We start from the raw sequence: 13075 nt of genomic DNA, 5'->3' as shown, positions 1-13075 counted from the left end.
CAGAAACCAAATAAAGAATTACACATTCATCCACCCACCCAAAGATACAAACACACAAATGTTATTATAAATTGCAATATATGCTACGACAAACACGTAGGGTAGGTCTATGAGAAAGTGTAACTGGAAGATTAGTTTAGATTGTAGAATCAAGGAGGGGTTCCCTGAGTAAGTGACAGTTACGCTGGACCTAAAAGATACCTAGAAGTTTTCAAGTAACTAATGGGGAGAAACGTTCTTTAAGCCAAGGTAGCAACAACCAGTCTTGAATTAGTGATGAGGAACTAAAAGAAAACTTTTAGAGTAAGGTGAAAAGACTTGACCAATACCAGAGGAAACCACCAAGGTAAGTGGGTCAGATTAATAAAGAATCTGTAAACTCTGTGTGCTAGCTGAATGAAGACTTATTTGATGGTTCCAAAGGGAAAAACAGAGAAGGTTATTTTGCCTACAAATATGTGAGCATTTCAAGATAGGCACAGACTCACATGGTATTTGGAAAGTCCAAGCACGATTAATTGCCACCTCCCATCTTCCTGAAGCCACCTGGTGAAGCAAGGCAAGGTTTCCCAGCTGGGAAGGGACTAAGTGTTGCTGGGAGGCTAAAGATTGCTAGATAGATCATATATGCTGGGAAGATATTTGACTCATTACAACCAAGTGTGGATCTTCAAGGGGACTGGGTCTGTGTATGTCTAGTAAACAAAGGAACAACAACTAGGAGACCCTTTTTACTTAAATTTGAAAATCTTTCATAAATAGATGTGTGTCATCTTACTGTCTATAAGTACAATATGACCCTCTGAGTATTCCCTCTAGAGGAAAGAAATGTAGAAAACTGAGTCAAATCCACATCATATCCTAAAGCGGAATCTAAATCTCTTCAAATGAATCTGGGACCTCAGCTGGTTTTCAGGTCATCATAGAGCCGAATTTAAAAAATATGGGTAAAAACTCTGGTTTTTTTGAAGTTTCAAGTCTTGAGTTACAATTAGGTGAGCTTTAACTGCAATTTCAAGTGAACATATCATCTTCATTTTGTATCACAAGCAGTATCTTTTTTTTTTTTTTTTTTTTTTTTTTGAGATTAGTTCTTGCTTTGTCACCTAGGCTGGAGTGCAATGTGAAGATCATAGCTCACTGTAACCTCAAACTCCTAGGCTCAAGTCATTCTCCTGCCTCAGCCTCCCCAGTAACTGGGACTACAAGGCGTGCACCACCATGCCAGGCTGAGCAATACATATTTCACTCGAAATCTCCATCACCTAGAGAAGTAACCTCGCATGTCTTGTGTCCCCACCAGGGAACTAGCACTTTAGAAATATGTTCTTATCTAAGTCTCACCACAAACTCTGTTGAGAGTGGGTAATATTTCCCATTTTACAGAACACTTAAATCAGAAATGTTTAATAATTTGTCTAAAGTCACATTGCAAGGAAGTAACTGACCTAGGATTGAAAGTCAGTTCTGTATGGCTCCAAATTCTGTGCTATTTCTATTTTACTCCCTGTTTTACCCCTCTTTCTCTGACACAATCTTTCTGTCCCTCTTTAATTTTTTTAAGTTTTTTAACCAACAATGCAATTCTTTCATTGACTTTCCTCCCATAAATGAGTCTCAGGTTCACCTCTATATGAATGCTATTTTGTCCCTCAGGCCTCTGACATTGGAGCATCAATGACGATCCATGCCTTTGGGGCCTACTTTGGCTTAGCTGTAGCAGGCATCTTGTATCGATCTGGACTGAGAAGGAGGCATAAAAATGAAGAGTCCGCGTACTACTCAGACTTGTTTGCAATGATTGGTGAGTGTGGATAAACTTGCTTGAATCTTATCTATTTGAAAAGGCACTAGGGAAGGTTAACTTCAACATGGGTGTGAGATGCTCAAAAAGAACATCCAAGCTAGGCATGGTAGTGAACGACTGTAGCCTCAGCTACTCAGGCGGCTGAGGTGGGATTACTTGAGCCCAGGAGTTTGAGTCCAGCCTGGGTAACATAGTGAGACTCCATCTCTAAAAAGTAATAATAACAATAATAATAAATTTAATTAAACTTTGAAAAAATGAGCATCTTTTGCATACTACTTTATGCTGGCTCAATTCTCCTCTTTTCTCTTAACTGTAGATAATCAAGACTAAACAGAGACATTGTCAGTGGGCAAAGGAAACTACATCCTCCAGGCTGGGCGTGGTGGCTCACGCCTGTAATCCCAGCACTTTGGGAGGCTGAGGTGGGTGGATCACGAGGTCAGGAGTTCGAGACCAGTCTGACCAACATGCTGAAACCCCGTCTCTACTAAAAATACAAAAAAAAATTAGGGGGACATGGTAGCCCGCACCTGTAATCCCAGCTACTCAGGAGGCTGAAGCAGAAGAATTGCTTGAACCTGGGAGGTGGAAGTTGCAGTGAGCAGAGTTCAAGCCACTGTACTCCAGCCGGGGCGACAGAGGGACACTCCGTCTCAAAAATAAATAAATAAATAAATACATAAATAAATAAAGCAAACTGCATCCTCTGGACTGTCTTCCATATTCAGAACTAATATCCCTTCTTTTGGTTCACTACAGGGACTCTCTTTCTATGGATGTTTTGGCCCAGCTTTAACTCGGCCATTGCTGAACCTGGAGACAAACAGTGCAGGGCCATTGTAAACACGTACTTCTCTCTCGCTGCCTGTGTGCTCACAGCCTTTGCCTTCTCCAGCCTAGTGGAGCACAGAGGCAAGCTCAACATGGTAAGTGCCGCCTTAGCCCTCATGGAAATTTTGCTTCACAACACTGACAGTTGCTCAGATAAGTAGTAGGTAATTTCTGCATCACTGCTGAACTCTCAAGACAAATCAGAAGCAGACCTTGTAGAATGTTTTAAAAACAGCAACATTTATTCATTAATTCACTTATTCATCAAATCTGTACCCTCGGCTGGGCGCAGTGGCTCATGCCTGTAATCCTAGCACTTTGGGAGGCCTAGGCAGGGGGATTACCTGAGGTCAGGAGTTCAAGACAAACCCGGCCAACATGGAGAAACCCTGTGACTACTAAAAATACAAAAAAAAAAAAAAAAAAATTAGCCAGGCGTGGTGGCAGACACCTGTCATCCCAGCTACTCGGGAGGCTGAGGCAGGAGAATCACTTGAGCCTGGGAGGTGGAGGTTGCAGTGAGCCGAGATCATGCCATTGCACTCCAGACTAGGCAACAAGAGCGAAACTCCATCTCACAAAGAAAAAAAAAGAAAAAATTTTTATCCTGGAAGATTAAAAAATGTTCTCAAGGAATTTACGGTCTAGTAGAGAATTAAGGTAGTCTTGTAAAAATCTTTGATTTGAGGTATATTTCTCTAATAATAGAGTTAACTGCTCCCAAATTCTGAGAAAAGATTTCTTAGAAACTAGATTTATCAAACAGCAGAAAAAGAGAGTGGGATGATGCACACTGATTCTATTCTCCCAACTGCAAGCATTCCTCTCAAAGAAATAACAACTAAATGCAACGTGGGATCTTCAATAGGATACTAGAAAAAATTTCAGTGGGAATAATGGTGAAATTCAAATGTTTTTAATAGTATTTTATCAATGCTAATTTTCTTTCCATGGTTATGTAAGATTAACATTTTATTTGAGAAACTGGACGAGGGACATATGGAAACATTCTGTGGCATTTTTACAACTTTTATGTGTCTGCAATTAGTTCAAAATAAAATATTTTTTAAATTCCGCCAAATTGGTCTCTTGAGTTTCTTGCCTATGAGCTAGAGAAACACCAGTAAAGGAGTAACCCTCAGCCAGTCTACCTTTCTAGCTGGGTGGGGCAGGTGGGGTGGAGTGGGGAGGAAAATGCAATTGTAATTTATTTTTTAAGCACAGCTGAGGACATGTATCTTATTTCTCCACAAATTGTCTCATGAGAGGTCATTAAAAACAATGAAAAGGAAAAATTGCACACTTCAGTGTTTCTCTTTTAAAAGTACTGATGACCTCTGCTTCTCAGACAGAACAGCCAGACTGCAATTTTCCTGAGAAATTCTTATAAACAAAAATTGATTCCTGGCCAGGCACAGTGGCTCATGCCTGTAATCCCAGTGCTTTGGGAAGCCAAGGTGGGTGGATCACCTGAGGTCAGGAATTCCAGAACAGCCTGGCCAACATGGCAAAACCCCATCTCTACTAAAAATACAAAAATTAGCTGGACATGGAGGCGTGCACCTGTAATCCCAGCTACTAGGGAGGCTGAGGCAGGAGAATCACTTGAACCCAGGAGGTGGAGGTTGCAGTGAGTCAAGATCGCGCCACTGCACTCCAGCCTGGGAGACAGAGCAAGACTCCATCTCAAAAAAAAAAAAATCAATTCCTCTTTCCTTCATCCTCAAATGTCCTCAATCCAGTGACGTTTGCAAAAACTATTGTATTTCATATGTAATGTGTACATTTCAATGTCTCTACATTTCCTCTTTGAATATTGGAATATCATAGACTACAAAACACACAGTGGCCATAGTCATCTTTTGGTTCATGATAACCACAGATGTGTTCCAAAAACTGCATAAATAGAAAAAACATTGCGAGAATATTTGCTCTAAACACTCCTACCCTCCCACTACAACATCTTTTGATTTTCTCAAATGCCTTCCACCACTGGCCTTAAAGAGTTAAGCTGATTACTCATTCACTACTAAGGGACTGGCAAGAAAGATACCAAATGTCAACTTCTTGAAAGAAAGGCCTTCTATAAATCCAAACAACCCTCTTTTTAAAAAAGAACCAATAGCCCTTTCAACTGAAGAATGTGGTATAGGTCTCTTGAACTCTAGAATCCTCTGATCCTTCTGAATTCTCCATCGTCCAGCTCATCTCATTTATGTTTCTGCTGCTCACACAGGTTCACATTCAGAATGCCACCCTTGCTGGAGGAGTTGCTGTGGGCACTTGTGCTGATATGGCAATTCACCCATTTGGTTCTATGATCATTGGGAGCATTGCAGGAATGGTCTCTGTGTTTGGATACAAGTTCCTGACTGTAAGTACAGCAGATGTTCTGAGTCAAACTCTGAATCTGCACCATTTTTCTCACATGTCCCACCAGCAGAAAAAAGCTATTAAATTTTATTTTATAAACATTTTTATTTGGAGGCCATTTGCCTTCTTTTTGGAAATACCACTCCCATTTCAGAGGCTCAGTGGTTCTACTCTGCCCTGACTTCTGTGTAACAGGAAAGAATCCAATATCAATTTTTTATAATTTAGTTTGAATTAAATGGTAAGTACATGGGCATTACTTTCCTTTGGGGCTGTTCCATTGAAGTTGTTGTTGTTATTTGTCTTATGTAATTAAGGACTCTGCTCTTTTAAGAGATTTAGGATGTCGGCCAAGCATGGTGGCTCACAGCTATAATCCCAGCACTTTGGGAGGCTGAGGCAGGCAGATCACCTGAGGTCAGGAGTTTGAGACCAGCCTGGCCAACATGGTGAAACCCCCGTCTCTACTAAAAAATATATATATATATATACAAAAATTAGCCGGGCATGGTGGCAGGTGCCTGTAATCTCAGCTACTGGGGAGGCTGAGGCAGGAGAATCAGTTGAACCTGGGAGGCGGAGGTTGCAGTGAGCCGAGATGGCGCCATTACCCTCCAGCCTGGGCAATGGAGTGAGACTCCGTCTCAAAAGAAAAAAAAAAGAGAGAGAGATTTAGGATGTCATCAGCAGGTGAGAAGGAGTAGGATGTGAAATGACTCCCTTCGAATCCATCCACTAAAGACTGAAATGGGCAGTTTTGCCACAACTATATATTCAAATCCTTTAACTTTAAGTGGACTTCAGATATGGATGGAGAACTGTGCTCTACGTAAAATTTCTTCTGGGTGGAGAAGGAAATGGGGAGATGTAGTTCAGAGAATGCAAAGTAGCAGAAATACAGGAGGAATACGCCTAGAGCGCTAATGCACAGCATGAGGATTATAGGTAGTAAAATTGTACTGTATATCTGTACATAGAATTTATCCTAAATGAGATTTTTAGCTACTCTTACCACAAAAAAAAACAACAAAAAAAGTAACTATGTAAGATGTTGGAGATGTTAATATTCTTCACTATAGTGACCTTTTTCTCTCTATATGTATCTCATAACATCATGTTGTATACCTTAAATATACATAAAAAATTATTCATAAAATAATTCTTCTCCATGGAAGAATAGAGCTCAGCTATAGCTCTCTTTCAGTTCTAGAGTTCTATACGTCTAACAAAATAATAAACCTTCTTCCTTTTATAATTTTAGCCACTTTTTACTACTAAACTGAGGATCCATGATACATGTGGGGTCCATAACCTCCACGGCTTACCTGGTGTAGTGGGAGGCCTTGCAAGCATTGTGGCAGTAGCAATGGGTGCCTCCAACACGTGAGTAAAAGAATGGATTTTTCAGCCCCTGTGGTCCCATGATGTTTTCTCTCACTCTGAGAAATGGGAGAGTTTTCATTTTAGCAGTTCTGGCCATGGTTTGTATTGTCTTTACTGGAGCCAAAGAGACGCACCTGAGAGAAGATCATTAGAATAAAATTATATTGGAAGAGGCATCTTAACTGAAATTGTTAATTTAAAAAAACTAACAACGTTATTTTAAATGTCTTTACCAGAAACAACTGTCTCTTAGCAGACAGGGAAATTTGATAAACACAGTCAGATTATAGAAGGCTTAGTCTTTTTCTTTATCTCTCCAAAATGGAGGAGGAGGCACATATGATGAGCTGAACAGTCAGTTCCATCCAATCCACACACAGAAGGATGAGTTGGAATAATACAGAAAGCAGTTGGTTCTGCAGAATCAACAACACTGGTATATGGCCCCAACTCTGCTACTAACTAGTTATGTGACCTCTGAGATATCACTCAGCATTTCTGGTTTTCAGTCTTCTCCTCTGTAAAATAAGAGGATTGGAGTATTTATTCTCCAAATCCCCTCTAGCTCTATCAGACGTAGATTCTTCCCTAAGTTGGGCATAAATGTTTACTTAAATAACCAGAGGAAAAACAACTATCAAGCAAACCCTGGAGAATGGAGGGGATGCCACAATACTGGAAAAATTTGGTATGAATGTCATCCATGTGAAAAAGCTGAGAAGATCATAGAGTCCAGATCACGCAGAGTAAATAAAGAGAAATCAGAATGCTCAATTTTTTTTAATTGTATGTACTTTAAGTTCTGCAATACATGTGCAGAACGTGCAGGTTTATTACATAGGTACACATGTGCCATGGTGGTTTGCTGCACCCATCAGCCAGTCATCTAGGTTTTAAGCCCTGTGTGCATTAGGTATTTGTCCTAATGCTCTCCCTCCCCTTGTACCCCACCCCCCAACAGGCCTGGCTGTGTGATGTGCTCCTCTCTGTGTCCATGTGTTCTCATTGTTTAACTCCCACTTATAAGTGAGAACATGTGGTGTTTGGTTTTCTGTTCCTGTGTTAGTGTGCTGAGAATGATGGTTTCCAGCTTCATCCATGTCCCTGCAAAGGACATTAACTCATTTTTTTTTATGGCTGCATAGCAGAATGCTCAATTTTTAAATCCAATTGAAAGCATGAAGAAGAGGGAAATGTGTGTCTAGAAATGTCTGAATGACCACTAACTAGAGGTGCATAATTTAAAAAGAAAAATCTTATCTTCAGTTTTAGCAGATTAAAATTTAACCCTGTTGAGACCAATAATAATAAATACTTGAAAAACGCATTTAATCATATTTCCTACTAAGTAGTTTGCTTCCTTCTTCATGTGTACAGTTGACACATTTCTTCTGTATTTTTTTTAACACTTTCTGCAAATTTAGAAGACAACTCCAGAATATGCACATCTTTTTCAGTTCCTGAGACTGTAGAGATCAAACACTAAAATATTTTAATGCAAATTAAGCATGATAAAAGCATGTGTGAATGAGCTCAACTCCTCAGTGTTGGAGTGTGCATACACTGTGCAAACACACTAAGAGGTGCCTATGATTAAGAATTATTGAGCATCATGCCTAGACCAGTTTCACAGATGCAATAAAACAAGTCTATCTGGCTCTCAAAGGGGAGGCCTCACTGGGTGGTCAGACATTGGGTAAGTCTCATGGTTGAGGGTCTGGTCCTTGGAAATGCAGGTTTAGAAACGTCTCAATTTATTCGTTGGCGGGGGTAGAAGGCAGAGGAATATCAGAAGAGGGGAAGGGGGGCAAGCCTTGAGGGTCCATTCACTTCAGTAAAATTTGCATATTTCACACCAAATAAAATATCACCTGAGAACCAAACTACTTACATGTGTCTATTCAGAATATTAAAATGCAAATCAGGTTTTTGGTAAGCATAAAACAAGAGAAAGTTAATATTCTTAAGGGACATTTTTGCAAATTATAGCAGCATAACTCTAGTAATGCTGTTAATTTTGTATAAGTCAGTGTTTTCCAAGTTTATTTGATCACAGAACACTTGTTATCAAAAATATCTTTTACGACCTTGTAAAAGATCTTGGCAAATTCCTGTAAAATTGACAGGAAATTTACAAAAGAAGAAAATCAAATAAGTATATATAAAATACTCAACTTCACTCATAATCAAAGAAATGCAAATTAAAACAAGCTACCAGTTTTTCACTTATCAAAGTGATAAAGTATGAATGAATTAATAATAATAATACTGAATAATGGCTAAAGTAAAAAATTGGAATATAAATCGTGCAATTTTCTATTTGGAAAAGTTCTTAAGAAGTAATACAGACCGGGCGCAGTGGCTCAAGCCTGTAATCCTAGCACTTTGGGAGGCCGAGGCAGGTGGATCATCTGAGGTCAGGAGTTTGAGACCAGCCTGGCCAATATGGTGAAACCCCATCTCTACTAAAAAATACAAAAAGTACCCGGCATGGTGGTGAGTGCCTATAATCCCAGCTACTTGCGAGGCTGAGTCAGGAAAATTGCTTGAACGCGGAGATCACCTCACTTCACTCCAGCCTGGCAACAGAGCGAGACTCCGTCTCAAAAAAAAAGAGGTATATGTAGCCTTTTACTAATGTTCTCATTTCTAGATAGATTTTATATTAGGAAAATAATCAGACAAGTTCATAAGCATGTTCAGAGGAGATGTTCTCACAGCATTTTTAAAAATATGAAACACTGGAAGCAACCAGTACTTTGTACAGTGTAACGCCCTGTAGCAATTCAAACTATGGTCCAGATCTACACTGACTCACATAAACGGACCCCTAAAACATATTTAATGCAAAAATAAGTAATATAGCAAGATTGCATTTTTATAAAAATACATGTTTTTATTTCACATTTTTATTCTGATACAATCTGAGGGATATTAAACTTTTCTGCTTCTTTTCGTTATCTGCAGTTTCTAATGTTTTCACAATGATATGTTACTTGTGCAGTTTTTTTATATATTAAAATATTTACACCCTTCAAATGAGGAGAAAAAAAAAGGAATCTGAGTTTAGTGCATCCTCTCCCTTGGATGATGAGACTGGAAGACCAAAAAAACTCTCATTTTCCAATTGTTTTATTCATTGGAGTCACTCATTCAGTCTTTCAACAACTCTTTATTAATTGTCTGCTATGAGTAAGCTGCTGTGCTAAGAAGATCCCCACATTCCCAGGTCATTTGTCATTCATATAACACCTTTATGCACTTCAATGGCCTTTTATCACATTCTTTCATTCTCAAAATTACAAACTATCTTTTACTAATTTCAGTTTAAGGCAATGACTTCTAAGATGACACATAGCGATATACTTGAATATCTTCAATGAGCTATCTCTACAATATACGCTGAAATTAGCTTTTCTGAACTTATTGATAGATTTTTCTAATTTCATCATAACTATTTCATTAGAATGGAGTGAGGAGAAATAGTAGCTCATGTTGTTTTATGTATTACTCTATCCTCTGTTCCTAGAAAAGAAACTGACAGAGAGTGGATACTCAATATTTCTTAAATGAATCAGATCAGGGATCAATTTTTTGAGAGTGCTAAACCCTTCCTAAGGAAAGTCTTACATCCAAAGTTTACATTAAAAGATGATTCTCTTCTTTAAGGTGTATCTCAGAATTTTCTAACACTGCTCAAGAGTTTCAAAGAAAATAAGAGTATGAAAGAAAAATTATAACAAATGCTTAATTTGCTGGTGTGTAATGTTACACTCTGGCCTGAAGATGGCAGTCATCCACGCCCTCAGTGGGCGAGACTTTCTTTGGCTGGGATCCAGGAAAGACACTGAATCTTTTTTGTTTGCTTCCTTAGGTCTATGGCCATGCAGGCAGCTGCACTGGGTTCCTCTATCGGAACAGCAGTTGTTGGAGGTCTGATTACAGGTCAGCATAAAAAGTGAACACTTCCCTGTATCTTATGGTCTCAGATTATTTACAATAGATAATTAATGAGCAAGTCAATTGCTAAATTCAAAAATGTTCTAAACTTCTGGCAGTAAAGTAATTATGTCAGTTAAAGGGGATGATTTTATAATAATATATAAACTACTATGCAGGTAGATTTTCCTCTTCAGCATCACAACATGACTCATTTTCCCTCTACCGTCACAGGTTTAATTCTAAAGTTGCCTTTCTGGGGACAGCCATCTGACGAGAACTGCTATGATGATTCTGTTTATTGGGAGGTACTGTACAGTATTCTAAACAAGAATGTGAATGATGACTCCATTAGTGAAAGCTTTACTCACTTGAAGCCTAGATATCTGTGTGGCATATGTGTGATGAAATTGAATTAGCCTGGCACGGTAGGCAGCTCACACATGTAATCTCAGCACTTTGGGCGGCTGAGGCTGGAGGATTGTTTGATGCCAGGAGTTTGGGTCCAGCCTGGGCAACTCTCTACAAAAATTATAAATAATAAATTTAAAATTTTTCTTTCAATGGGATGTCAAGTGTAAAAGAAAAAATAAATAAATGAAAAGAAACTGAATGAACTACCTATTTATAGAGAGAAATTGAGATGATGTGCCCAGCCAGATAAAATCAGAAGTTATGGTATTTTCTAAAGCAGAAAGAAAGAAAAAGAAACAAAGAAACAAGAAAGAAAGAAAGAAAGAAAGAAAGAAAGAAAGAAAGAAAGAAAGAAAGAAAGAAAGAAAAGAATGTAGTTAGCAAATGTTGTTTCACTCCTCTGAGAGCCATAAAAAGCTATTCATAAAAATAATATGAATTCTCAGAAATAGTGTGAGATTTTATACCATATATAGTCCACAGGTTTATTTGGTTAAAAAAAAAAGAAATTTAACATAATTTTAAACTATGCCGTAGGTAAAAGTAGTTAAAAGCAAGTGAAATATACAAGGTTGAAGAATTTGAGTAAGTACACATCGGGAGGTCTTATGAATAACTTTTGTTATTCATCAGCCTCTTTCTATCCTCCAGTTTCTCTTTACTCTATTGATACTTCTCCCAAATTATTTCCTGCAAAGCTTGAGAGGCACAGATGTTTGGGTGTTTTCAGCAAAATTTCGGAGAGAATGAGTTTGGAAAAGCGGGAATGTAGTCAGGGTGGGTGAGATAAATGTTTTATTCTTTTATTATTCTTCAACTCAAAAAATTTTTATTCCCAGTTCTTTCCAAGTTTGAATAATAATTACCAAAAATATTTTTGTTTCAATACTAACTTCTGACAAGCACAGTGAAATAAACTATTAAGTGTCCTCAAACTTGTTTTTTTAAAGGTCCCTAGGTTGAGAGAACCTGGCAATTATTTCCAAGGACATGGTGACCACAGCCAGCTGGAACCTGAAGTCTAAACACCATTCCTGCTCTCCAGCTTCCTTTCCCATTATCCAGAATCAAGTCCAGATAAACAAAAAGGCAGTAACCAAAGAGAGTATGGACCAGAGTGAATAGATCCTAAGTCCCAAATGGCCAGTGTAAAAATGTCCTTATGTCTGATGCTGTCTCTTCTTCTTCAATGATTAATTGAGGGGATGTGACTCATAAAACAGATAATCAAATAGATCTTCTCCAGGATTCCTGAAATGCTTTTGGCAGTGAGTAAATACAGAGTAAACATGTCAGTTTCTTAATTTAGACACTATGTCTTCAATCCCAAATATTATAAAACTGAAACCCATGAAGCAAGAATAGATGTGAGAAATCTATGTAAAAAAAATTAAAGACATGCATGTGTGTAAAGTAGTAATATGATGATTTTAGGTAGTGCTTTATATTTTAAAAATAGTCTAGTTAGTAATGTTGTATCCTTGCGTGATATTATTCTTAATTCTTTTTGCATGTTTACTATTTGCAACGAGCTCAAATGCTATCTGATCAAAGTCTATTTTGTATAAAATGTCCAATAATTAAATATTGTTATAAAATAAAACATTAGTCTTCGACTCTCCTTTCTTCGGTAGTTGGAATTCATGTCAGCAACAAGCACACGCCTGTGCACACACACACACTTCATATTTAGTCCACATTCAATTTAAATATATTATTTATCATGTATTTGCTATTTTTAAAAAATCAAGTTAATGTCTCATTATAGAATGTTGTAAAAAGTTAAATTTTAGAAAAGATAACTGACATAGTCAAAAAGTCATTTTTAAGAAAATCGAATAACTTATTTTTTCTCTCTGGAAGCTTTTAAGATTTTTCTTCTAGCCTTGGAGTCCTGAAATCTTCCCAAGATGTATCTAAGTGTCAACAAGGAAATCAACTCCACCATAATTAACAGAATGCCAGCTTCTGAATGAACTTAAAAATTATAACTAAGAGTGGATTATTTAATATCTTATTCCTTGAAAAAATTATATAATTTATATTTTATTCATGTATCTTGACATAGTTGACTTCTTTTAAACACACATCTGAACTTCTTTCAAATAGATGTTTTGGAGTGTGCTCACTTATAAAGTCCACTGTTCTCTCCTTCTGATCCTTACAAAGAATCATTTTCATTACCAGGGTAACGAGACCTCCTCCCCGCTCTGCTGATCATAAAGCAAATATTAGAGGGTCTTGGGTATACTCAGGAATATAAGTAAGTCTATCGTTTTGATGTGCTAAGGAACTGGTTCATGATCATCATCACTCCCTGGCTTG

At 37.8% G+C, this 13075-nt stretch overlaps 1 protein-coding gene across 1 annotated transcript in view; it reads left to right on the top strand.

Moving 5' to 3' along the window:
* The window catches only part of RHAG (Rh associated glycoprotein), a 29993-nt gene extending 17764 nt beyond the window's left edge, over positions 1-12229 (top strand). Inside the window, exons 4-10 of the mRNA XM_002816975.5 lie at positions 1657-1804; positions 2570-2736; positions 4878-5015; positions 6276-6397; positions 10272-10342; positions 10571-10644; positions 11701-12229. Coding sequence (XP_002817021.4) covers positions 1657-1804; positions 2570-2736; positions 4878-5015; positions 6276-6397; positions 10272-10342; positions 10571-10644; positions 11701-11775 — 795 coding nt within the window. The 3' untranslated portion in view covers positions 11776-12229. The remainder of the gene's footprint in view (positions 1-1656; positions 1805-2569; positions 2737-4877; positions 5016-6275; positions 6398-10271; positions 10343-10570; positions 10645-11700) is intronic.
* Positions 12230-13075: the final 846 nt, after the last annotated feature.

This window comes from Pongo abelii, chromosome 5 (genome assembly GCF_028885655.2).
Source record: "Pongo abelii isolate AG06213 chromosome 5, NHGRI_mPonAbe1-v2.0_pri, whole genome shotgun sequence".
Taxonomy (NCBI): domain Eukaryota; kingdom Metazoa; phylum Chordata; class Mammalia; order Primates; family Hominidae; genus Pongo; species Pongo abelii.
Note: the sequence above shows the minus strand (reverse complement) of the source record. Positions and strands in the feature narration are given on the sequence as shown.